The sequence below is a fragment of the Chiloscyllium punctatum genome, chromosome 12 (genome assembly GCF_047496795.1).
Source record: "Chiloscyllium punctatum isolate Juve2018m chromosome 12, sChiPun1.3, whole genome shotgun sequence".
NCBI lineage: Eukaryota > Metazoa > Chordata > Chondrichthyes > Orectolobiformes > Hemiscylliidae > Chiloscyllium > Chiloscyllium punctatum.
This window is the reverse complement of record NC_092750.1, coordinates 51,878,842-51,906,465: the sequence shown is the minus strand read 5'-3', so window position 1 is coordinate 51,906,465 and position 27,624 is coordinate 51,878,842. Positions and strand designations below refer to the sequence as shown.

The window sequence follows — 27,624 nt, the reverse complement described above, 5'->3', positions numbered from 1 at the left end:
TTTTAGTGTGTTGGTGGGTTTGTGGGCTACCATTATACCAAGGGGTCTGAGTAGTCTGGCAGTCATTTCTGAGATGTCTTTGACATAGGGGAGAGTGGCTAGGGTTTCTGGATGTTTTTTGTCTGCTTGTTTGAGTTTGATGCTGAGAAATCAGCGGAGTGTGTTCATTGGGAACCCAGTCTTTTTGAATACATGGTATAGGTGATTTTCCTCTGCTCAGCGTAGTTCCTCTGTGCTGCAGTGTGTGATGGTTCATTGAAATAATGTTCTGATGCAACTTCCCAACGTCCACAAATGAAGCTGCATCAGCACATTATTTCAATGAGCCAACACACACTGCAGTACAGAGGAACTATGCAGAGCAGAGGAAAATCACCTATACCATGTATTCAAAAAGACTGGGTTCCCAATGAACACACTCCGCTGATTTCTCAGCAACAAACTCAAACAAGCAGACAAAACACGTTCAGAAACCCTAGCCACTCTCCCCTATACCAAAGACATCTTGGAAATGACTGCCAGACTACTCAGACCCCTTGGCATAATGGTAGCCCACAAACCCACCAACACACTAAAACAGCAGCTAATGAACATGAAAGACCCTATACAGACAAGAAGCAAAACTCATGTCATTTACAAAATACCGTGCAAGGACTGTAACACTACATTGGACAAACAGAAAACTATCCACCAGGATACATGAACACCAACTAGCCACAAAATGACATGACCTTCTCTCCTTACATACAGTTGAGGAAGGACACCACTTTGACTGGGACAACACATCCATCCTAGGACAAGCCAAACAGAGACACGCACGAAAATTCCTAGAAACATGGCATTCCAGCCGGAACTCTGTCAACAAACACATCGAGTTAGACCCCATTTATCACCCCCTGAGAAAAAGAACAGGAAATGACATCGCCACAGGAAATGACATCACCAACCCAAAGAAACCTAAACATATAAGTAGAAAACAGGAATCATGGACAATGCTTCACCTGGAGGCCCACTGAAGATGTTACCTAGTAGGGTGACAAAACGTCTGGAAATGAACCTTCCAGCTCAACAAGCAAACCTACATCCATTTCCTTCAGCTTTTAAACTTTGATGATTTCTGTCATCTGAAGATTCTTGAGTGATGATATGAAAATCCATCATCTCTAATTACAGACTTCTTTCTTGTTAAAATCTCTCATGCTAAAAGAGGTGATCTCAACATAACCTATATTGGTTTTTCCATGAGCCTCGAAAACCCAGTGAAGTCTACCAGCTGCCTCTTGACTAGTTGGAGGACAATTTGTTCCTGGACCAGTTGTTCCCTGACTTGCTTTTCTTTGAATAGATTTGGAAAATAAAATGCTACCACAGCCTGAAAAAGGTTAACCTTTTAACTTTGACACTTTTCACAAAAATATCATACTTACTTAAGTTTCAGACATATTTGAAATAGAATTTCAGTTATACAACTAAAGAAAAAAATGAAAACATACTGGAAGAAAGAGGCGTTGAGCAGCACATGGTTTAAATAGTTTTTTCCATTCCTGGGGTTTTCCTGCTAAAAAGGTGATTGGGTAGATGTTATAGTCAACTTGCGACCTGAATGAAAACGGCCAAGCTTTAATCTGTTCGAATCAAAAATAAGACATTAAAATACAATATGCAGCATCTCATTTTGTTTTAAAGATGCTTAAGCAGAATGAAATAATGCAGCTATATTCTGAAACTGTGTGAAAACTAACAGATAGCACAACGTCTGCAGAATAATGGTGCAACCATAACACATTGCAAACCAACAAATATTCAATGATGAATTCTCAATTCACTGCACACTTTCATTGTAGCAACCTACACTTTTCTTTAATGTTTTCTTTCAAATTACTGCAGTAAATTACCAACATAAGTTCATGTTCAACTACATGGTGAAAAATAAATTGAGGAATTTCCCTTTTCTTTCCCTGAAGGTCAACTGAAGATGTGTACTTTCTAACTTGCACTAACAGTAAAAGTGTAGCACACACGAAATGTGCTACATATTCAAACAATTGTTCATCTCATTTGCATTAGAAACCAGATGTTCAAATAGTTTTCGTTTCTGGTTTTTTGGTCAGCTGCAAAATATGCAAAATCTTATGAACTACAAAGTTCTTTGTGGGTTGGTTTCAAAAACTTCTGAGATAATCACAGACGTAGTCCCAAGACTTTCTTCAAAGGAGCTGTTACTCATGATGATAGACCCAGTATTTTACACTGGGCTGCATAAAATGCAGTTAACACTATAGATAGTCAGCTCATGGGATCGGAGTTAAAAAAAATTACCTAAAGAATTGTTACCTGATGAAGGAGCAGTGCTCCTAGAGCTAGTACTTCCAAACAACTTTGTTAGACTATAAGCTGGTGTTGTGTGATTTTTAAATTTGTCCTCCCCAGTCCAATACCGGTATCTCCACATCATCACTATCATATATGGCAGACCCAAAATTATTTTCATAAAAGAACAAATGACTGATATTTATGATAATGTTCTGGACGAAATCAATGTCACACCCTGCATATAATTTACTTTTGATTATTGCTGTTGACTCCAGTTGCTAAGTTTCAACTGCAAAGCTTATATAAGAAAAGGAGCATGGAGTTTGCAGTAACCAAAGAAAATAAACAACTGGCTCCACAGGAGTTATGATTATACACTTTCCAATTCTTTACAAAAAGTACATTTACTTGTTTTGAGGTTTGTTCCCATTTTCATGATCATCCACATTCCTGTTTATTTGCTAGATTTAAAGTCTCAAAATATTTTTTTTTCCTCAAGAAAAATATACTGCTGGCCTAATTTCATCAAAGGCTACTTTTTGGTTATCAGTGGCCCTTTCTTTTCTTTAATGTTTCAGTCCAAATCTTTTAAAGCTGTTAACATGAGCAGATCAGGGTTCTGTCTTTCCGTAGTCCCTCAGTAATTTTTGTCAAATTTGGATTTTAATTATTTTCTAATTAACCTGTTCAGAGACATTGTTACACGCCTGTGGAGCAGGTGGGACTTGAACCAGGGGGCTATTGGCCCAGTGATACTACCACTGCATCACCACAGTCCCCTAAATTTGGAATCTAAGTATAATTCCTAATTTACAACAATTAACCAACATTCCCGCTTAACTGCACAGCCACTCCAAGGGTCTGAGCATAGTGGGTAATGTGCCATCGCTGTTTGCAGCATTGACTTTACCACACACAGCTTTCGGAATTCTGCACAGAGGAAAATAAATTAGTGGGAGCACTGCAACTGACCATGTGCACTACCCTTGCAATTTCAGAAACTCAACAACAATATTGTGCTTGAAGAATTTGGATTTCCTTCTACAGGATTTCTTGTCCTTACAGTTTTGCACACAAACATTGACTATATCTACATTGTAAATCACAACCTATTCAGTTCACGTGTCTGGACATATAAATAAAACCATTCTGGAGTTTTCAGCTATTTATTGCTTGTGCCAACTTTTGCCACTGTCAATTTTCAAACTTATAAATCAGATGCAGGAGAAAGCATTGGTGAGTAATATGAAGGAATAGCCAAAGGGATTTTTAAAAACAGAGACAGCAAGAGAATAACTAGTGAAAGTGTAGGAACCTTTAAAGGACCATAGAAGTGCTCGTGGACCACCAAGATGTGGGCATAGTCTTTAATGAAGACTTGGCGTCAGTCTTCACAATGGAAAAGGATAATGCAGGTACAGATATCAGCATGGAAAACTATGAAATAGTAAAAGAAATTAACATGGAGGGAGAGACAGTATTAGCAGCTTCAGCATCCTTAAAAGTGGTTAAACTCACAGGCATATACAAGGTGTACTCCAGACTGTTGAGGGACTCTAGCAGTAATTTTTAAGATCGTCTGTAGCCACAGGTGAGGTGCCAGAGGACTGCAGAACTGCTAACATTGTCCCATCATTTGAAAGAGGGAGGGAGAGATATATCAGAAAACTATAGGCCAGTCAGTCTAACCTTGGTGATGGGGAAGTTATTGAAAGAAGTCTAAGGGACAGCATATATATCTGCATTTGGAAAGGTAGGGACTAATCAGGAATAATCGGCATGGGTTTGTTAAGGGAGGGGTGGTGATGGGTGGAGGGAACTTACAAAGTAACTGAGTGAGAATGCCATGAGAGATCCCTTTGGTGCTACCTCAGTTTGAGACAGCCTGTGGGATGAGGTGGGGGAGGGCGTACTGACTGGTTTCATCTCTGAGCAGCTTGAGGTTTGCCTGGCTGAGTGCACAAGCTTCAAGAGGTCTCGGTCTCCCTGTATTTTCTATGTTTTTACATTGATTTTAGGAGGTGTGTTGATGTCTTTTACACAGATATTTTTGAGGCAAGTTGATGTCACGAAGCTTCGCTTGGTCAGGGATTATTGCAGTTCTGTGTACCTCTTGATTATCCAGAATATTTGATCAACCAACCCACTCCTGGTCCCATAGGTACCAGTTAATAAGAGGTGTCTGTATTCACTCGTGTTGCCATAGTCTCCAGGGCTGTGGGCCAAGAGCTGGAAAATGGGATTAATGCAGCCATTTTGTAAGTAAGTATGATGACCAGTACTGCATATAGTATTCTGGATGCGGTCGCACTAATATACTGTACAACTGCCTACTCTTTCATTCAATTCCCCTCACAATAAAATAAAACATTCTCCCTTTACAGTAACACAGAACATTCTCTTAACTGTCCTAATTACCTCCTGTAGCTTCTGCAATTCGTGCACGAGGACACCTGGGTTTTTTTGTGTCTCAGAGCTCCGCAGCCTCTTGTCATTTAGATAATTTTTTTTAAAGGTAACACTCTTTTTGCCAAACCAATCAATTTCACACTTTCCCATATTGTATTCAATTTACTAAATATCAAATGTGATCAAGACAAATCACACAAATTTCTTAGCTAATTCGGTCCCCCACCCACACCACTGACTTCAATGTTAATGACATAGAAGGTCATTACATTTCAGGGAACTTCACAAAGGATTATAATTCTCAACTTTGCTGATCAAGCCTTGAAACTCCCTCTCAAGAACCACACCATCATGGATTGTCTCAAAGACTGCTCTATTCTGATTGATCAGCCTCTTTCTTAGGCCTTCCTTCATCGGACTCTGAAACTACCCTTGATACTCACTCACAACATCTTAAAGGGAAAAAAACAGTTAAAAAGCAATTAGTACTTGGAAGTAAACATACTGGTTGCACTGGAGATCCATTTAAGGAGAGAAGACAAGTCAGATAAGTAAGTGCCACTCGCATGTTTTATTGACTTTTTCTTCTGGGACAGTTCGTTGCTGACAGCTACCATCACTGGGCTAGTCCTGCTCCTGGGACTTTTCTCCCAAGCTCTAATCTTCTTCAGTTGTATCAAATAAAAACTGTCTGCAAGCTTTTCAATACTCTCTCTCATCAGCATTCAAATATTAATATTCATTAGCTTCTTCCAAGCCCCTTATGACTTTCTCAGTACAACTTCAGCAACCTTCCCACCGTCTCAATTTCCCTAGGGCTCCTACTGAGCTCTAACTCCAACACTGGAGTATTGCTGCCGAATACTTCCAAGAACTTTTCTCCCAAGTTCTAACCAGACAGAACCTTCCAACTGCTCTTGATTCCTCACTAAGCCCCTACACAGAATCCGTGTAGTTTTGTTGTTCACCCAGCTGTACAGTTTACTGCAGCACTCCCAGCATGGGGTCTGTTCTATTTCTCACACTGTCTCTCACTGCCTGTTATCTTTGAACTTCTTTTCAGTCACCCTCTAAGTTCCTGAGCGACCGATCAAAATCCTTGCACTAAACCACTTCCTGTTGCTGGGCAGAATCGAATATTGTCACTATTTGCTTCAAATCATTCCTGTGGTAAAATGTTTCTTAGTCTTAACATGCCTGAGTGCAGACATTTCTTGAATTCCTTACCAGATTTCTTGCTGACTCTCTTATATTGAAGGTCTCTAGCATACTCTTTCCCACAAGCAGAAACAAAATCTCTTATAAGTGTTTGGTTATCTATTTTACTTCATGCAACCACCATGTAAATGCCAACTGTTTTCATTTACTCAAAAAAGCACCCTCTCCAACCACAGATAAGCACTTCACCTTCATAAGGGCAATTGCAACTGATGTGTCAAGTGACTTGAATAGAAGCTTCTGCTGTCACACAAACATAAAATGTCAAACGTCAAACATCTCCTGAACAACAGTGACACTATCATTTCCGCATATCAATTGCCATCTAAGGCTTTCCAGATTAGATCAAATGCTGAAGGGAAAACTGCAATACATTGTGGTCAGTCTGTCCTGGAGATCAACCCCATTTTGAATTGAATTAAGACTCTCACAAACTAATTTCAATTCAATCCTTCAGAGGAAACAGAGAGAGGTGACCACCAACCCATCGGGCTGTGAGAAAGAAAGATCCATTCTCCAGCCAGTTCTCATCCTTTTTCAGCATCTAGTATTTCCAAAAAGTGTTCAACACTCTGATCATGTGGTGACATGTCATTTTATTTCAATATAGTTCTGAATTAGAAAACAATTCACACCATGCTTCATTTGGATCAATCCTGACTGAATAATTCAGGTCATCAGCCCTGCAGGCACTTTAATAATAAATATTTAGAATTTTCAAAAATTATGAACTGTTTCAGAAGTTGCAAACAACATTAAAATGTTCATACTAACATTTATATATTGGCTAAATATTCCTCCCACTGGGCAACATTAATCCTGGATGTGTATGTAAGTTAGTTCATTTTATAGTGGTATTTAATATTTTAGCATAGCAAATAATGAATGAACCGCAATAATGTTGTTGAAACCCTCATCCATGCCTTTGTTACCTCCACATTGACTATTCTAATACCTTGGTCTTCCACATTCTGCCCATCATTAAATTAATGTCATTCAAAAGTCTGCTGCCCATGTCTTAACTTGCACCAAACTTTGTTCATCCATCACTCCTCTATTGCTTACCAACTTGCATTGGTATCCAGTAAAGGAATACCTCCATTTTAAAATTCTTATCCTCATTTTCAAATTCTCAGGTGGCCTCATTCCTCTTTGTCTCTGAAAGCTCCTGCAACCACACAATTCTCTGAAATATTTTGGCTCCACTAATTCTGGCCTAAGTTGTTACTTTTATTAAGTGATGTAAGAATTTACTGTTTATGGTGGGCCAGATTTCGTTCAAAAGCAAAAAGGTCTGTTTATGCACAAATCAGGCAGCAATATCAGACACGTGCAGATATGTAGTTACATGCAAAAATATGGAATCATTGATTCACACAGAAGGTTGTGGTTTCAATCTGGAAACCTGAATACAAATTCTTTGCTGATGCTTCAGTATAGAGGGAGCACTGCAATGTCACAAGTTCAATCGTTTGATAATATGTTAAACCATTAGCCCTTTTGCCCTGGATGCAAAAGTTTCCATGACTGTTTTTGAAAGAAATGCAGGAATGTTTCTCCACCCATGTCCTGTGCAATATTTCCTCAACCAACATTAATACACAGATTATCTGGGTGTTACTACTGTTGTCGTAGGAGCATGCTGTTTGTAAATTTCAGCCGTTGCACATTACAACTCACGTGACACAGTGGTTAGCACTGCTACCTCACAGCGCCAGGTTCGATTCCAGCCTCGTGCAATTGTCTGCGTGGAGTTTGCACATTCTCCCTATGTCTGTGTGGGTTTCCTCCGGGTGCTCCGGTTTCCTCCCACAATCCAAAGATGTACAGGTCAGGTGAATTGGCCATGCTAAATTGGCCATAGTGTTACATGCATTAGTCAGAGGGAAATGGGTCTGGGAGGGTTGGTGTGGACTTGTTGGGCCGAATCTCAACTGTAGTTACAGTTCAAAAGTAAGTCAATTCCAATATAGTTCTTTTGGGCTGAGAAACCACGCTGCAAATGTTGCTCTCTCTGGCTGAGATCAGTTATCCTAACACTGCCAGGGAATATTACAAAAAAATTACGCAAGGATGCTGGAAATTTGAAACAAAAACAGAATTTGGTGGAGAATGTTCTGGACTCGAAACATTAACTCTTCTTTCTCTCCACAGATGCTACCATATCTGCTGAACTTCTCCAGCAATTTCTGTTCTTATTTCAAACCAGGGATTAAATGGGGACTTTCCTGTCATAAATGTCACAGTAGCACAGTGTAAGCACTTGCAGTTACACAAAGTAATAATTGAGTGAATGTCTGTTTATTCACACTGTTCAACTTCCATCTGTTGAACACTCTGAAGCTGCATTTTTCAAACATCAATTAGTTACCAAGGTGTTTTTAAAAATATGGAGAACAATAGATTTTGATTCAGAAATACACTTTGCTGCATAAGTAACTATAACAGCAGCAATAAACTGGCCAAAGCATTGAATTGCACTTCTGGTCAAGGAAACATCTGAACTACAAGAGGCCATTCACGTGGGATGCATCAATACATAAGTCATTAAACTATTAAATTAATTCAAATGAAATTCAGAGACACAAGCGCAGAGTCAGAAAATGTAAAGACAGTATGTGGGAGGATAGAAAGCAATCTGATTAAAGTAAGATGTAAAATAAAATAATGCTGGCATAAATTTTCTGAGATAAATAGTTGCACTATCTAGCGGACATAATATATATAAACACAGCACTTTTTTAACACCACAAACATCTTTCATTTGAAATACTTACACTAGTTTCAAATTGCGGTTGCAGAGCATCTTCAGCAAAAATATGGAATTTTATCTTATTTAAGGTGAAGAGAAGAACTGATTTTAACATGGTCATTGTTTCTTCAAGCCGGTCCCCACAAGCTACCACTGCTAAATGCATCCACTGTTCTCCCTGCCATGTATGGAGGCGAAACACTGGTTCATTAGGGATTCTGAAGGGAAACAAAATATTGGAGCATATTGATCAATCAACATCTAGCTTTACTGCTTTCAAAATGTACAGTTCAGGCTTCTTCTTTCTTTCCTGACTTAGAACATAAAACAGTACAGTACAGACCCTTGATGTTGTGCCAACCTTATATCCAACTTGAAGATCACACTAACCTACATACACTTCATTTTACAATCATCCATATTCCTATCCAAGAGTTGCTTAAATGTCCCTAATTCATCTGACTCTATTACCACCGCTGGCAGTGCATTCCACGCACCCACTACTCTCATGTAAAGAATCCCCCTCTGACATCTCCCCTAGACCTTCCTCCAATTACCTTAAGATTATGCCCCTCCTGATATACATTTCCACCATGGGAAAAAGTCTCTGGCTATCCACTCTATCTATGCCTCTCATCATCTTGTACACCTTTATCAAGTCACCTCTCATCCTTCCTCACTCCAATGAGAATAGCCCTAGCTCCCTCAACCTTTCATCATAAGACATGCCCTCCAGTCCAGGCAGCATCCTAGTAAATCTCCTCTACACCCTCTCTAAAGCTTCCATATCCTTCCAATAATGAGGCGACCAGAACTGGACACAGTTCTCTCACTGCCACTGATGGCAGACAGTTATTAACATGTTCAAAAACTCTCTGACATTTCAGAGGGGGTGTATGTATGGAAACTAATCCCAAACATCAGGTTTTTATGGATCTGTCAATATCAAAAATGGTCACATTTTTCTACATCTGCTCTCCTTTGTTTTATTGAAAAATGAACTTTTTTTTATCTAAAACTTACAGTTAGACAGTTTTATCCACATAAATTGCCAGCTAAACTGTTCAGAGAATCCTAGAATTTACAGCACAAGTCCATTTGTCTAATATGCAGCTTTAAAACAGCTCTTCAGTTTGACACATCTCCCTAACCTCCACCCCGGGCTGTGCATTTTTTTAACCTGTTACTATACAATTCCTTAGTGAAAGAGATGGAAGTGGTTGGGTCAGAGATACAGGTTTTTCATCAGTCAAAAGGTTTTAAGGGATAAGGGGCAAAAGTAAGCAATGTAGAGTTAGGTCACAGATCAACCTCATGGTGGAATAAATTTGAATGGCTAATTGGCCAATCCTCTTCCCATTCACGCTCTCACATAACCAATTCACAACTTACTCAGCAACAGGTCTGACAAAAAAATGAAAAAAATTAAAAATGCCAAAGGAAAAGTTCTTCCAAGAAGTGTAATGCAGGCAAAAAACTCCACGGTCATTCAGGAAGCAGTGATGGGAAACAGGAAGCTACTACAGGTGACTGGCCAAATGTTGTCTTTACTCATAAACTGTTAATTGTTAACCTGATCAAAGATAAGGATCAGGTGAAAAAGTTATGGAATTGGTAGATGAGAGTACACAGAAGTACAGTATGTGAGTAAAAGAAAATCTACCATGAGTTGATGTGAACTAGAAGTTATCCACAGATAACAGAAAAAAGTGAGGATTGCAGATGCTGGAGGTCAGAACCGAAAATGTGATGCTGGAAAAGCGCAGCAGGTCAGGCAGCATCCAAGGAGCAGGAGAATCGACGTTTCGGGCATGAGCCTGAACAAGATGTAATGCCAATTGTCCTCTCACTTGCCATCCATAAACTTCCTTTCATATTGCTTTATTTTGTTTTAAAGACAATACTGCTGCCTGCATAATAAAATACTAGTCTGGAATATCTCAGGCTCCGAGTGCCTCAGGCTTCTTGCTCTTTATCTCAAACTAAGGTTCTGTAGCGCTTAATTTACTGTAAAACTCCTTTCTTTATATCTGCATATAATGGATTATCAAATATAGCTCTCTAGTGTAGTGTCTGAGACCTGTCTCTTCACATACACATTCTAAACTGGCGTCTTGTCTCTTACTGGTGGCAGAATCACATCATCAGTTACACTGCCATGGTTTACGTGACTGTCATTCTGTCACATCACTCTGCCAAAGTTTCTCTTTAGAAGTAAACAACTGGATTCATAGGTAATAATTATTTATTTATGTTGGCTTTGTAATTATTTGCAGTGAGCTGTCAGACAATATGTGGTTGTTTGACTTTGGGTTCCTTATAGATACTTGAACAAGCTAAGAATAGAGAGCTGCAGACCACGAGCAAGCAGATGGGACTGGTTAAGAATAGCATCATGATCGGCGCAAACATGTTAGGCTGAAGGTAAAAACATGGACTGCAGATGCTGGAAACCAGAGTGTGCATTAGAGTGGTGCTGGAAAAGCACAGCAGGTCAGGCAGCATCCAAGGAGCAGGAAAATCGATGTTTCAGGCGAAAGCCCTTCATCTATGTTAGACTGAAGGGCCTGTTCCTGTGCTGTACTGTTCCATATTAGTAACGACAAAACTGAGCTAGCTGAACTAGCAGGCAAAAGAACACGGCCTTAGAACCCGGATCAGTGCTAAGAATACATTCAAACTGAAACTGAATCTGAAATCCTTCCAATTAAAGAATAAAACCGGAAATATTTTCCAAGTCTGGAGAGAATATTAGAAAATAAATTCAAAGCCAAAGAGAAATGCTTCCACACAGAAAATCTCTGTGCACACCTGAGGATGTTAGCAGAGGAATTCAACTGGTGATTCCAAGTATTCGATGTGATGGAACTTTTTGGCATATTTGTTTCAAATCCGTTTCTTGAAATAGACATTAGTGGGCTGGTTATCAAATTCATCAGGTCTTTGAAAGTGAAAGTTTACTTTGACTCCACATACCTCCATGAAACAGTCTTCTTCCAAATGAAGAAAATCAAATTTAAGTATTAAACCCACCTCACGTACACATTTGGTGACTTGTATATGACAAGCATTTCAAAACAACTCAGATTTCAAGGCACTGGCAGATAATGTACAGTCACTGGCAGATAATGTACAACCTCCATGAGACTTGGTGAATAGTAGACAAATTGAATAATATATCATAAATTTTAATTTATACTATATAAATTTACAATCAACTTTTTATTCTACATTTTCCAGGGGTGCACCTTTTCGCTGCACTTAGGATACCTAGATATCCCCTTTAGAGATTCTGTAGGATTTAGCTTTGCATTTTTTACTTTGGTATGACCATTGTACAGTCATACACCAATAATTCATTTCCTATCGACCAGTATTACTTCTGCTTATGATACCTTTTCACTAATAGATCTGTTAGACTATATTTTAATGATTCTTGGAAACAATTTTCTGACCTTTGTGCACGCTTTATCAGATCTTATGAGCTGCACAAATTTCTCTGAAATTTCTCTCAGTTGCTGGTAATTTGTATTGATATTGCCAGAGAACAAGACTTTACTTCTTCTACTAGAATAAGATATTCTTTTCCACCTCAGTCCACTGTTAGACCTAACTGAATATTTACTGTTACTTGCACTCTAACTGAAACAGTATCTACCATATTCTTATTAAAAAGGACAAAATATATTTCATTTGAAATATAAACTGGAAAACAGAAGTTTGGATTGCTGTGTTGTAGAGAATGAACCAGTTTTTTAAAAATATAACTTGAAGGAAAAGTGGAACTGTGTGGAGTTCATTCATTGGTTACAACAGGAAAGGTTGGATTTGAAACTTTATTGAAACTAACTGGCACAAGGTACTTTTGGTTGAACACAAATGCCCAGCAAAAGCTTTTGGTGCAGATTTAAACTCTGGTTTGTCACATAACTGACAAAAGGGAATAGCAGTATTCAGGGTTACGAAAGTGTACAGCAAAGACTGATCTTTCTCTCTTTCTCTCTCGTTGTTTCTCTCTCTGTCTCTCTCTCACCCTTGGAATGGAAGAAAGCCAGCATTAAATGATGCTGAAAAGAAACAGTTCAAAATCAAAAAAAAATCTAGGTCCAACTGACCAGCTACAAAATTGAGGATCACCTCAATTGACAACACCAGGATATAATTGCCAAAACCCAAAATAGAATTGTTCAAAAGTCATGTCATTCACTCACTTTATGATTTAGACTCCAGTTGTAAAGACTTTGTTCCTCTTTCACTATATTTTCCCCCTACAATATTTCTGCTAAAGTGTTTGTCTTGTCTGTCTTATCAGTCCTATTTATGAATGAATATGTGATGACTAAATGAAAAAAGGTAGGTATAACTTTTATTTACCTATTAGTTATTAATAATCTATTTTGCCACTTTTTAAAAGAAAAGCTTGTTGTAATAAATAACGTCGTTGCTTTTTTGATAATTGATGAAACCTGGTATGAACATGTTTTTATTTGAGATAGGGATCACAGTGAGGCAAATTAACCACCCTTGTGATAATATTGATATTTTAAACTTGTGGCAACTTAGACTTGTGGAACAGGGGGACTTGTTTCCGACATACTCTTCTTTCAGAGTTGTGATAGTATTTAATTGGCTAAAGTCTGCATTTTCATATGGGTAGACACATATTTGAGATTTCTAGTCATTGCAAGAGTTGTGCTCAAGGCCTGTGATCCAACTCAATCTGAAGTTTTAGTCCCATAAGATATTCTGTCAACCTTTCACACTCCCATTAATTGTTAACACTCCCTTTTCTATGGCTGTCAACCTCCACTAGTCTCTGTCAAAACACTTGACATAAAACAAATTTTGTTTTAGAGTTCTGTCTGTTTGTGCTTGAATAAGGACTGCTGTTAATGCTGTATTGGTGAGGCATCTGCAGCTACTCTGGCGAATACGCCTGAATTGTGTTATACAAAAGCATCAAGAGAAAATAACTCCTTTTTACTCTTTTCAAAAGCTAGTCTGTTTCTGACTCCTTATGGGTTGTGCGAGACTGGCGAAGCTGCGAATTAACATTCCTACTTGATTCATTATGTTTAAGAGGAGCCACACATAATTTATATACTGCGGTACCAGAAAAACACTGATGACACTTACCTTCCTTGGAACAACTGCTATGTTTTGTTCTTAGATAATCTTTCCTAGAACTGTAACTGTCATTCAAGAGAATTGGCATTTCTCATTTAGTGTGAAGTCTGCATTCTGTCATAACTTAAACACATCCCTGACCCTATGTTAATGCTTCCTCTTCATGTCATCATGCACTAGATGTCATCCATTTGGCGAGTGGCTCTTTCTTTCTTTTCTAGGATATTAGATATTGCTTTTGGGAATAATCTCTGATGCAGAGGAGATCCCCAAAGGTAGATATGGCAAAACTGCCCCAATGGTGTAACAAATGTCCTCAGCAATCTTGACAATTTGTCTCATGGCATTCAGTTTTCTGCAAAAAAACTTACTTGTTGCCAAACTATCATTGGTGAATTAAATAGGATGAATTTCCCTCCTTACTCCTTTGTTGAACAAAGTGAGATCCACACACAATCTTAGTTCTCCACTGTCTTGGGAATAATTATTAGTCCCGAGCACTCCTGTCACTGGAGATCTGACCCACCCCCACCCCGCCTTTCGAACATGTTGTTAAACTGAGATTTTACTTTTTCCAACAAAAAATTAAGAACTTTAAGGGGAGTGTACAAGCAGATGGACTGAGCATCTTATTGCAGCATCATGATGCTCTGCCTTCTGGTGACCTGAATCTTTGAATACCTATGGAATGCTCTCCCACCTTCATTCTGAAGAACTGTATCCACTCTCTGTAATAGACCTCAATGAATTGCTGCTAAACAATGGGGTATTCTGATTCCTTCATATGTAGAATGTTTGTTGGCATTTAGCCCTCTGTTGCAATATTTCATTGTGAATTTCTCATGCATTGGAAAATCACTGCCTTCTGCACTTTGGCATTTTATGCTTGTTCGTCTGATTCTCACAGAATTCAACCATGACAGGTTGTCTACCAGCACTGAAACAGCGCCTGTGTCAAGTCTGTATTCTGTTTCAAAGGATTGCTCTTTTACGTTGCTGGCCTAGAATCTTTTGATCTCCCTACGAATGTTGTCCTCAGCTCTTGTTCAGTACCTTTAAATGCTTGAACTTATTCCATTTCCTTTTCTGTGGAAATTATGTTTTTTGCAGGTGATGAAGGTGCTGTTAATTTGCAACAATCATTAATTTCCCAACTGGCCAAATTTATCGCATTCAGCTCCCCATTCTGGAGGTTTGTAATGTTCGTAAGTTTCTTTGGGGCCACATGGTTCATTATGTTTATCCTTACTCTTTTGCCATTCATGCTGGCTTTCAGGATAGTGACAATTCCCCTATGTATCCAACCGTGTCAGAAGAATTCTCAATGTTTCCTTACAGTAATGACTGATTTTGGGCTCTGATGTCTGCTGGCAAAATGAATTGGATTAACTGTTCCAATATTAAATCTTTCATGGATTGAAGAAAGTCAGAGAGTCTGTAATCATTACAAGGGATGAGGATTTATCTATGCGGTTTCTAATTACTTCATTCTTCAAAGCTCCACACTAGCAATATCCTGATAGTCAAGAAAATCCATCAAAAAGGCTCCTAATGATTCTCCCAGATGCGGACATTGCTATCAATAAATCTCTTTTGGGGTCAAAGTATGCATCATATTCCAGAGTACCTTGTTTTGCACTTTGTCTTACCAGAACATGATTAGCTATTGGAGCTACATCATATAAAAATGTGCTGACTTGTTGATGCTGTTTCTTTGGGAGAAAATCTGAATTCATTCATCTCTGAATCTGCTGCTTCCAGAGCTGCCAGGTCGGACTTGCTGTGGGGCCTTCTGTGTTATCAGATTAATGAGGTCAGCCAAGTCTGCTCGTGGTGCAGTCACTACGGATTATCGTACCTGACTGACCTGCATGAACTCTTGGGCTTTTCCGTCGTGCTGTCAAAGTACTTGAATTCCACATCTTTACCTTCCAGACCTTGGTCAATTAGGGTTCCTTTTGGCACCCTTCAGAATCTTCTTCTTCTGTAGCCCTGTAACTGAAGTCTTCTGAGGCCTTTACCTTGCACATAGAATCTTCCTTTTCTCCAGTTTTTTTCCCCAAAGTCAACTTCTTATCCTGCATGCTTTTTATTCAGCTGCTCCTACAAAGTCTTTTGATGTTCTGCACAGACGTAGGAGCTTCCATTTTCAGCTGTCTACCTTAAACTCTGTTTTAATTTCAGATTCTGACTGTGACGTTCTTTCTCCCTAGCTGCCAAAATGCTTTGTCTTGTGCTTTAAACCAATACAGTTACCTGAACATTGAGAAACAGTCTGGAGTATCTCAGGCAATGCATGTTTGCACATGCACTGTCCCCGAGATTGTTTGCTCGTTATCACTACGTAAAGCTCTTCAACTTATTAATTACTCTCACAGTCCTTTAACTACACAGTGGGTTATCAACTACACCTCAAGTGCAACATCTAAGACTCCCTCCTCACAAGCTCATTCAAGACTAGTGTATACTGTCTTACTGATGGCACGGTCATGTGATCCTTCAGATCATCATGATTTACATGAATCTCAATGTTCCACAAATATCATGCAATGACTGTAAGTGCCAGGAAGCAAGAGATCAGCAAGATTGAAAAGTTAATTGGATGTGCATTTTGAGTGTAAAATATACACAGAATAGTTTAATAATTTCTGTTAATATCAGACATTACCAACAAACAAAGTTCACAGTGACAACCCATCACAAAGGCAGCATCTTTCCTGTTGAAAAAAGGTACCGATCATTGTAATCCTCACTGAATGTGGGAATATTAAACTGAAGGCAGAAATAAATCAGGTCCAAGTGGCTTGCACTTATCAACAATCATTGAAATATTAAAACTTCCAGGGATGTTTCTGATATGCCAGGGCACCTTTTAAAGGCAATAAATTCAGAGTGAAATCATGGAGAAAGATGTTGTGAGAATTAGTGACTCATTTAAAATACCCAAATCGTTGCTGGTTAATGGAACAGGAAAAAGCCAGAAAGAGAGCTCGACTGTCAGCAAGTGTTAATTAATTATAGATCATCACTTTCTACAGCAAACAGGATGGTAAAGAATATCAATGAAAATCCTATAAGGAGCAACTTGCAAGTTTCTGAGAGAGATACCTTGCTGGCTTGCTATGACTATGAGGAGTAAAGGGCCACCTTTACAGGAAACTCAGAGAACCTTTCTGAGTGTGTTTACGAAACTGGTCACAGGCTCTTTTATGCTACTCCAAAGAAATGTCCTGGTCAGGGAATAAAATAGAGTCATAGAGATGTACAGCATGGAAACAGACCCTTCGGTCTAACCCGTTCATGTCGACCAGATATCCTAAACTAATCTAGTCCCATTTGCCAGCACTTGGCCTACATTCCTTTAAACCCTTCCTATTCATATACCCATCCAGATGGATTTTAAATGTTGTAATTGTACCAGCCTCCACCATTTCCTCCAGCAACTCATTCCATGCACGAACCACCCTCTGCATGAAAATAATGCACAAGATTTCACCGGTACAATACATGACCATAATGGACTTAGCTGAAAATGTGTTGCTAGAAAAGCGCAGCAGGTCAGGCAGCATCCGAGGAGCAGGAGAATCGACGTTTCGGGCATAAACCCTTCCTCAGGAATGAGCCGAAATGTCGATTCTCCTGCTCCTTGGATGCTGCCTGACCTGCTGTGCTTTTCCAGCGACACATTTTCAGCTCTGATCTCCAGCATCTGCAGTCCTCACTTTTTCCATAATGGACTTAATCAGCTAATTGGCATCTTCTCATTATTTTCATTATGCAGTCCCGATGGGAGAGAATTAGTTCAATCAAAATTCAGTTATTAGATACAATTTCAGGAATTCATGCGTTTATTTTATTCATATTGAAGTTGTTACAATAAACCAGATAGTGTGACAGACATCCTTGGGAAACTGCAATAGGCAAGGTTTTCACCAGCCTTATAACAACAGGAGAAGGCAGAATGGTTCGTAAAAGTATTTACACTCTATTGGGTCCAGGCTGGACTTAGTCCTGAACGTTACATTCCTGCCTGCACATTTTACAAGATGCAGACAATGGGACAGATCAATAAAGGACATATTGGTGGAGAAGAGATCATAAGTTCATGAAATAGCCACTTAGTTTTTTTTCTGATTTTACTTGATTTTATTTAGAACATATATTAACTGGTTGGGCAAAGCCAACAAGAAAGGCTGATCATGTTTAACAAAGCTACTGGAGTTTTTTTTTGGGGGGGGCACACAGTTTAAAGTAGAATACATAAAGGAGAAGCAGGGGAAGCTTTTAGATTTTAGGAAGTCTTTTGATAAGGTTCCTCATAAGAGATTAGTGTGCAAAGTTAAAGTACATTGGATAGTAGGTAATTTATTGAGATAGATTGAGAATTGGTTGACAGACAGGAAACAAATAAATGGGTCTTTTTCCAAGTGGGTACTGTGAGGATCAGTGCTTGGGTCCCAGCTATTCCCAACATATAAAAGTTCCTGGATGAGGGAATCAAATATATCCTTTCCAAGTTTGCTGATGATAAATCTGGGTGGGTTGTGAATTGTGGACAGGGTACAACAAGGCTTCAAGATAATTTAGACAAGATGAGTGTGTGGGTAAACATCTATCAGATGAAATATAACATGGCTAAATGTTAAGTTATATACTTTTGTGAAAATCAGAAGAGTATTATTGAGACCAGTGGGCCTTACATCTGTTGTAGGAAAAGCTTTGGAAAGGATTAAAAGAGATAGAATTTATAATCATCCAGCAAGCAACAATTTGATTGCAGATAATCAACATGGATTTGTCATGGGCAGGTCATGTCTCACAAACCTCATTGAGTTTTTTTGAGAAGGTGACCAAGCATGTGGCTGAGAGTAGGGCAGTTGACGTGGTATACATGGACATCAGTAAAGCCTTTGATAAGATTCCACATGGTAGGCTGTTGGAGAAAATGCAGAGGATTTGGATTAAGGGTGATTTAGCAATTTGGATTAGAAACTGGCTTTCTGTAAGAAGGCAGCGAGTGGTGGCTGATGGAAAATATTCAGCTTGGAGTCCGGTTACTGGTGGTGTGCCACAAGGATCTGTTTTGGGACCACTGCTGTTTGTCATTTTTATAAATGACTTAGACGCAGGCATAAGTGGATGCGTTAGTAAGTTTGCAGATGACACTAAAGTTGGCGGAGTAGCAAACAGTGTGGAGGAATGTTACAGGTTGCAGGGGGACTTGGATAAACTGCAGTATTGGGCTGAAAGGTGGCAAATGGAGTTCAATGCAGCTAAATGTGAGGTGATTCCTTTTGGGAAGAATAACAGGAAGGCAGAGTACTGGGTCAAGAGAAAGATTCTTGGAAGTTTGGATGTGCAAAGGAATCTTGGAATCCATGTACATAGATCCCTGAAAGTTGCCATGCAGGTTGATAGTGCTATTAAGAAGGTTTGCAGAGTGTTTGGTTTTATTGGCAGGGGGATTGCATTCCAGAGCTGTAATGTCATGCTGCAACTATACAAAATGCTTGTGCAGCTGCACTTGGAATACAGTGTACAGTTCTGGTCACCTCATCACAGGAAGGATGTGGAAGCATTGGAAAAGGTGCAGAAGAGATTTAACAGGAGGTTGCCTGGTCTGGAGGGAAGGCCTTAGGAGGAAAGGCTGAGAAACCTGGGCCCATTCTCATTGGAAAGAAGAAGGCTAAGAGGGGATTTAATAGCGACATACACGATGACATACAAGGTAGACAGTGAAAGCCTTTTTCTGAGTATGATGACGACATCAGCTTGTACGAGGAGACATAACTACAAATTGAGGGGTGATAGATTTAAGACAGATGTCAGAGGCAGAGGCAGGTAGTTTACTCAGAGATTCCAATGTAGTTAGGATTAGAGTGGTGCTGGAAATGCAGCACCGAGGAGCAGGAAAATCGATGTTTCGGCAAAAGCCCTTCATCAGGAAAATCCTGCTCCTCAGATGCTGCCTGACCTGCTGTGCTTTTTCAGCACCACTCTAATCTAGACTCTGGTTTCCAGCATCAGCAGTCCTTGTTTTTCCCAAACTCAGCCACATTAGGGAGAGTTAAACAATCCTTGGATAAGCACATGGATGATGATGGGATAGTGTTGGGGGATGGGCTTAGATTAGTTCACAGGTTGGTGCAATATCGAGGACCAAAGGGCCTGTTCTGTGCTGTATTATTCTACGTTATATTTTCTATGTTCTATTAATCAAATGGTAATTTTAGGTTTGAAGTGTGGATGTATAAAAGGATCCGGATGACTTTGTATACCAGTCAATGAGTTTGTCAATGAAAGTAGATCGGCAGGCACAGCAAGCAATTACAAAGGCAAATGGTGTGTTGGATGTCATTGCAAGATGTTTTGAGTTCAGAAGTAGGGATATCTTATGGCAGTTATACAGGGTCTTGGCGAGACCACACCTGGAATATTGCACACAGTTTTGGACTCCCTACCATACTTGCTTTGGAGGGAGTTCAGCAGAGATTCACTAGGCTGATACTGAGCACAGCAGGACTGTGGTATGAAGAGAGATTCATTTCACTAGACTTTTATTCACTTGATTTTAGAAGGTTGAGAGAGGATCTGATTGAAACATTTAAAAGTCAAACGGACTGGATTGACCTAAAAGCAGGGAGGATATTTTCCCTGGTTGGTAAATCTCAAATCAGGGATATAGTTTCAGGAAATGGGTAGACCATTTAGGGCTGAGATGAGGAAACATTTCTTCACTCGAAGGGTAATGAACCTGGATAAGTCCTCTACCACAGAAGGTCTATTAAAGAAACAGATTGATCATTTTTTAAGAGTCTAAAGGCATCAAGTGGTCTGGGGAGAAAGCAAGGAAATGGCACTGAGATGGAGGATCAGTCATGATCGTATTGAGTGGCAAAGCAGGTTCAAGGAGTCAAGTGGCCCACTCCTGCTCCTCATTCTCTGTTCTAATGTTTCTGTGATTATTAAAGCATGACTCAATGGGCTGAAAGCTCCTATGTCTTATGGTCTTATCCATGGGTATGGTATGCTCAGAATCTTGCTTACCAAGTGGAACAGAAATCTGAGCAGTAGTTGACTTTTCCAGGAAACTGACAATCAAACTGTGAAACAAGTCTGAAGATTTTTGAAAATGCAAGGCTATCCATTTAGGAGACACTGCAAGGATGTGTCGGGACTGAAGGGCTGCTAACAGCAGAGTGTCTCCCAGGTCCACATCATCTGTAAGGTTGGTAAAGGCAGGGCAAAGTTTTTCAGATGCTAATCACAGTTGACACTTGGTTTTATTTGGCTCAGGAGACTCCCAGTAGGAAGATGAAAACGCCTTCGGGATGTTTTCAAAGTATCCCTGAAGGGCGGCACGGTGGCACAGTGGTTAGCGCTGCTGCCTCACAGGGTCAGACGCCAATTCCCACCTCAGGCAACTGTCTGTGTGGAGTTTGCACATTCTCCCAGTGGCTGCGTGGGTTTCCTCCGGGTGCCCCGGTTTCCTCCCACAGTCCAAAAAAAAATATGTGCAGGTTAGGTGAATTGGCCATGCTAAATTGCCCGAGGTGTTAGGTGAAGGGGTAAATGTAGGAGAATAGGTCTGGGTAGGTTGCTTTTTGGAGAGCCGGTGTGGACCGAAGGGCCTGTTTCCACACTAAGTAATCTGTTGACACCTTGGAGTCCCTCCCTCGTTGCTCTCAACCAAAATGGAGATGGTTCATTTGGGTAGAAAATAATAAGATTTCACTGGCAGCATGCAGAGGCAATAGAGAGAGCACAAATCTCCCTAACAGCTCTCCTCCCCAACAAGCATCACCAGCGCTGTGTGTGTCACAGTCGAGAGATGGATTACGCATAGGACTTATGAGCCAGCTGAGAATTTGTTGAACTGGTTGTGGAAGCAAGTCTTTGTCAATCTCGAGGATCTACCCAAGAACAAGGAGCTTCTAAATCCCACACGTCCAGTCATGCCTCCTCCTTCTTCCCCTATCTCCTAGAAACAGGCTGTCTCTGTTTTGTCTTATTACTGAAAGAGCACGGAGACAGAAGTGTTGCTGCATCACGGAGCTACCTTTCCTCATGCCGAACCCATTCTCAGTTGTCTCAATTACAGAAGACAACATGTCCAGCCCGTGTCTGCAGCCTCTCCGAATGCTGCAAGTGCACCTTATAAAGTTGGGGTTGTAAAGTGAACTAACACTTCTGCTACCCTGAGTTGGCTGCCTTCCCTACATAAGATCACTGAGGAAATTCTCCATCAGCCTGTGTATGCCAAGAACCTAAGTTGCTGATTCCATTGAAAAATCTCAACTATTCATAGTCAGGGAGCCGAGGTTTGTCAATTGTGGATTATGCCAAAATTTTGAATGTCTTCAATGTATTTTAATTTTGCAGGCCATCTGTTGTACAGAAAGCCAAACTATTTTCTGCAAAATAATTTGCTGTTTTTAACTCCATTCACAATCTCAGACAGTCCCTAAGAGCTTTCTAGTCAATGAACTACTTTCGAAGTTCAGCCAATGTCATGATGTAAGAAACAGAGTCGCCAATATCCACAAAACTCAAAACTTAGAATAAGGCAAACTGACCAGGTCTTTTGATTTTAGGTGTTGTTGAGTGATAAGTGTTGAGAAGGCCATCAGAATCATTTCAATAAAACAAATAACTTCAGATGCTGGATGTCTCAAATAAAAAACAGAAAATTCTAGAAAAACTCTGTAGATCTGCAGCATCTGTGGAGTAAAAACAGAGCTAACCTTTCAAATCCAGTGACCCTTCATCAGAACTAGAATTATTTCACTGTTCCTCTTCAAGAAGCATCAAGGGGTTATTTGTCGTAACACAGCATCCAAACGAGATGACCTCTGACATTGCAACACTTGTTCAATACTCTGAAGTGTTCACCGAGATTTCAGGCTGAAGTCCATGAAGGGTCATATAAGAACATGGTACATGGAATTCCTACAGTGTGGAAGCAGGCAATTCAACCCATCAAGTCCATAGCAACCCTGGTAAGGGCATCCCACCCAGACTCACCTCGTCCCTGTAATCTTGTATTCACCATGGCTAATTCACCTAACCTGCACACTCCTGTACACCATAGGCAATTTACCGTAGCTAATCCACCTAGCCTGCATATCTTTGGATGAGAGAGGAAACCAAAGCACCTGGAGGAAACCCACACAGACAAAGGGAGAACATGTAAACTCCACACAGACAGCCACTGGAGGGTGGAATTGAGCCTAGGTCCCTGGCACTGTGAGGCAGCAGTGCTAACCACTGAACCACTCTGCTGCCCCAAAGAAAGAGTTCTGAAATATGTTAATGCTCATGTTATATTGAGCTCTACCCAATCAGATGCTGTCATATTTTTTTGGGTGACGATACTGGAGACCTGTATGAATATCCAAAGAAAGCAGATATATTTTGAGAGTTGCTAATTTTGCCTGATTAATAATGTAAACTATACCTATTGCTATCACACAATAAACAATCTTCTTATGTCAGATAAATATGCTTTCTGTTTAGACTCCCCTTTGGTCTCTCCTCTACCACTGATAATAAGACTGGCTCTATACACAGTGCAACGGAAATAAGATTGGTGACAATGAACTCCCCAAACTAGAAAATACAGCACAGAGAGGAACTTGAACCCATCACCTCTTAAAGAAGCAAAATTGCGAGCAATGATCCAGATCTGACACCATGCAAGCCCAGTTGATAATAAAAGCGTGAGTAAAGTTGTAAGTCTCCTGCTTTAATTCTGTCAGAGTGCCAAAATTAATTATATGCACTATTGCTTGCTTACTGAGAAATATCATTTTTGTTTTTCAGAGGATTTGGCTTCCATTTCAAAGTGAAACAGGATTGTATCTGGGCAGCAGTCCGAAAACATTCATTAGTACTCTGCTTGCCTGCCAACTTCCATACGGCTGAGGAGAAGCATTCATGAAATGCTTGGAAAACATTCAGTTAAAACATTCTGAAAAGGACAGTGATATTTTAAATGTAATATATTTCAGAGCAGTTAAGGTTCTTTTTAAATTAACCACTGATACCTTTGCAATGCATTGTATAATTATGAGTTGTATGGCATATTGCTCACTTTATGTCAAATATAAAGATGTCTTTGTCCAATAATTAGAGTTAGAAGAGAACACAAATTATAATAAATGCATACATGCATGGAGTAGTAATCCAGAACCTCACGCTAACGTTCTGGAATATGGGTTCAAAATCCACCATGCTCAAATTTGATAAACATCTGGTCTAACACCAAATGTATTGTCACTATCAATTGACATATTAACCCATATAATTTATTAATATCCTTTAGGGAAGGAAATTTGTTATCCTGCAAGATCTAGCTTACATGTAACTCCAGATCCACACCAACGTGAAAGATTCATAACTGGCCACTGGGCAATTAGGAATGGACAATAAATGCTGGCCTAGTCAACAACATGTGCGTTATGAACAAGTTTTTAAAATGTCAACATTTTGCATGTATAAAGTCAAATAACCTGTCACAACCCTCCACCCCACTTCAACTTCCTTCTCGGTTCTCTTTGAGTATGTTCCTCCTTCCCATATTCCTTTTGCAATGATTTCCGGGCTCACACAACTCTGTTAAAGTGTCCATCTCAACTCCTCCTCTTAGAGCCGCATGGTACCTGCATCTCCCTCAAACCCCCACAATCCTCTTGGCATACTCCTCCTCCCCTCCCACAACTTCTTACAGCTTCGTACCCCTGCAGCCCAGAATACAGCACACCCTACGACAAAAGCCCCAAAGGGTCCAGCTCTCAGCTGAAGCCCCAGCACTGATACCAGCCCTGAAATCAATAGCCAAGGACAGCTTCCCCAGCAACTCCCCCCTTCCCGCATTTACTTTCCTAACTCATCCACCCATCATAGGTTGTTTATCCCATATGATTGCTGCTGTTAAGGTCACTCATGTGCCAGCAATGGAACAGATTATAAATGTAAGGGTGTTAGATTTAGAGTGGAAATTAAAAACAAATGTGAAACACAGCAAGACACCATCATTCTGTGAAGGCTTCCATTGAGTCACTGACTGAACGCAAGGTATATTCCACCAGACTGCAATTTCAAGGACAATGTGTGCTTTGGTTCACAATCCCACTCATTAGTCCAATGAGTCTGTTGAGTCATAACCTGCAATAAACCTTGACAAACAGAATACTACTGATATAGGTTAGTATTTTAGAAACAGGTAAATATTGATGAATGCAGTTTATTTGTCTGAGTATTTGCTACAGTGACAAAAAAATACTTCTACTTTTTCCAAACATTTTTAATACATTGACTTGAAATGAGATTTTGTTGTTTGCATTCTGAGAAATATTACCCATATTATGCGAATTATATGAATGAAGGAAATCACATTCTTCCCTCCAAATGAAAACCTTTCTGACATTTCATGGAGACTTTTATGTCCAACATGTTAGTTTGTACATGAAAGGTCAAGATTCTGGATTAGTGGTGCTGGAAGAGCACAGCAGTTCAGGCAGCATCCAAGGAGCAGCGAAATCAACGTTTCGGGCAAAAGCCCTTCATCAGGAGTAAAGGCAGTGAGCCTGAAGCATGGAGAGATAAGCTAGAGGAGGGTGGGGGTGGGGAGAAAGTAGCATAGAGTACAATATGTGAGTGGGGGAGGGGATGAAGGTGATAGGTCAGGGAGGAGAGGGTGGAGTGGATAGGTGGAAAAGGAGATAGGCAGGTAGGACAAGTCCGGACAAGTCATGGGGACAGTGCTGAGCTGGAAGTTTGGAACTGGGGTGAGGTGGGGGAAGGGGAAATGAGGAAACTGTTGAAGTCCACATTGATGCCCTGGGGTTGAAGTGTTCCAGGGCGGTAGATGAAGCGTTCTTCCTCCAGGCGTCTGGTGGTGAGGAACCGGCGGAGAAGGAGGCCCAGGACGTCCATGTCCTCGGCAGAGTGGGAGGGGGAGTTGAAATGTCCAAGAGTCAGTTTCATTTTCAGATTTGGATTTTATGTAATAGTAAACTAAACATCAAATCTTACAGATCTTTTGAAAGAAGTCAAGTCTGGAGGCTGGGTTCAAGCCCCGCCTACTCCAGAGGTGTGTAATAACATCTCTGAACAGGCTGGTTGGAAAATATCTGAACAGAAATTGAAAAATGTCAAAGTGTTGCAGCACCACTAGTGAGCCGGGATTGTAAGTGCAATGGGACAATGTTTACATCAGCAGTTTTCATTCCAGATGTCGAGATTGGGATACAACAAGACAGTTGATAAGGATTGAAGATAAGAACACGCAGATGTTAGCCTGTTTTAACACCTTATTTAAATATATTTACATCTAAGGTAACGGGGACAGTTTACTCTGTAAAATGTACAAAATGACAGCAAGTTGATGTTTCTTTGGGGGACGACATATATCTGAAGGAAAACACTTCTTGCAACAGCAAAAGGAGCTCAAAATACAAACATCCACAAATATAGGCCAGATAACTGTCTCAGTTTAAACTTCCTGCAGTGAAACAGTGCTCTATTTTAAACTGGCTATTCCCCTTTCCCAAAGCCTTTACAAATCAAGAACAACCGCAAGGAACTATTATTTCAGATCTAAACAATCGAAAAGCAGGCATTATTGTCACCCGTCCGCCAAATCCTGAATTTAAACATTCACACAGAACTTTTAAACTTTGGCACCGGTACATCTGTCAGACCACAGGACGGTGGAGAATGCACGGAAACATTTGCTGCCATTCTCCAAACACTTCCCTCGAAGCGACACAAATAATTGGAGACTATGGACCACTTACTGCCAACTCCAAACCATTTGCAGGAACAGTCCGCCGTTGCTTCAAAGTCAGACGAGCCACTGATGCCCCGTGCAAACGGGAGCTGGCGACTTCTGACAGTGCCAAGCAGTGTGTTTTCTCTTCCTCCCAGCTTCTTACCTGTCACCGGCTGGCTTTTTCCGCCTTTTTGTCAAGGGGCGAGGCTGCTGGTTTAAAACGGGCCGATGCAGCAAGCGAAAGGCGGTGGGCTGGCGAGTCACCAGGCGACCCCGAACGTGCTGGACGACGTTCAGCGCTGGCCCTTGATCTCTCCGAGGCGGTGGCTGAGTCGCCGAGTTGCCCAGCAGCAGATAGAACAGCAGGCGGCCAGCAGCCAGACAAGCAGCGATTACAGCCAACTTATAGTGAAGTTTCATTGTGTCTGCTCCCCAGATCCGCTCGCTTCAATCCACGTCATTTGCTGTGCACATTGTTGCCGTAAAGTTCTTCATACTTTGTCGGAAATTAATTCCAGATTTCGCATTTTTTCCTTGGCCTCCTGGTTCTGTTTTATTGGTGCAGCGTGCACAGCGCCCCATTAAACGTAGCGAATCCTTCCCTCATCATCCCGCAACGCTGTTGCACCCCATCATTAACAAAAGGAGAGCAAATTACATGTAATCCCTCGAAGGTTGTGGTCATTTTAGCTTGTCTGGCAGTATTATGGGGACGGTGTTGTTACACGTTCTGTGAAGTATATTGCAAATTGAGAGTTACAGATGCATTCAGTAATTGAGTACACGTGACAATAAACCCAATTCTAATTCTTTTGTGGATTTATTTCAAATTTCCAGCTGTTGGAAGTTCCTTCCTCTCCTCCATTAAAAAATACTCGTTTTCCTTTGTCATGTTCAGCAGCATGACAGTGTAACTTCGCCCATCCTAAAAGTCGATAAAACTTCAAACGATTGGCACAGTTGCAGCTTACGCTTGGATAATGAAAGACCAGAAAAGCTGGATGCATTCACATCTTATAATTGAAGCCAA

At 40.3% G+C, this 27,624-nt stretch overlaps 1 protein-coding gene across 1 annotated transcript in view; it reads right to left on the bottom strand.

The window, feature by feature from the left end:
- gxylt2 (glucoside xylosyltransferase 2) overlaps window positions 1-27,273 on the bottom strand; it is a 47,450-nt gene extending 20,177 nt beyond the window's left edge. Inside the window, exons 1-3 of the mRNA XM_072582589.1 lie at window positions 26,758-27,273; window positions 8,718-8,910; window positions 1,494-1,625 (exon numbers count right to left, since the gene is read on the bottom strand). Of these exons, the coding sequence (XP_072438690.1) occupies window positions 1,494-1,625; window positions 8,718-8,910; window positions 26,758-27,014 (582 nt within the window). The 5' untranslated portion in view covers window positions 27,015-27,273. The remainder of the gene's footprint in view (window positions 1-1,493; window positions 1,626-8,717; window positions 8,911-26,757) is intronic.
- Between the last annotated feature and the right edge of the window lie 351 nt (window positions 27,274-27,624).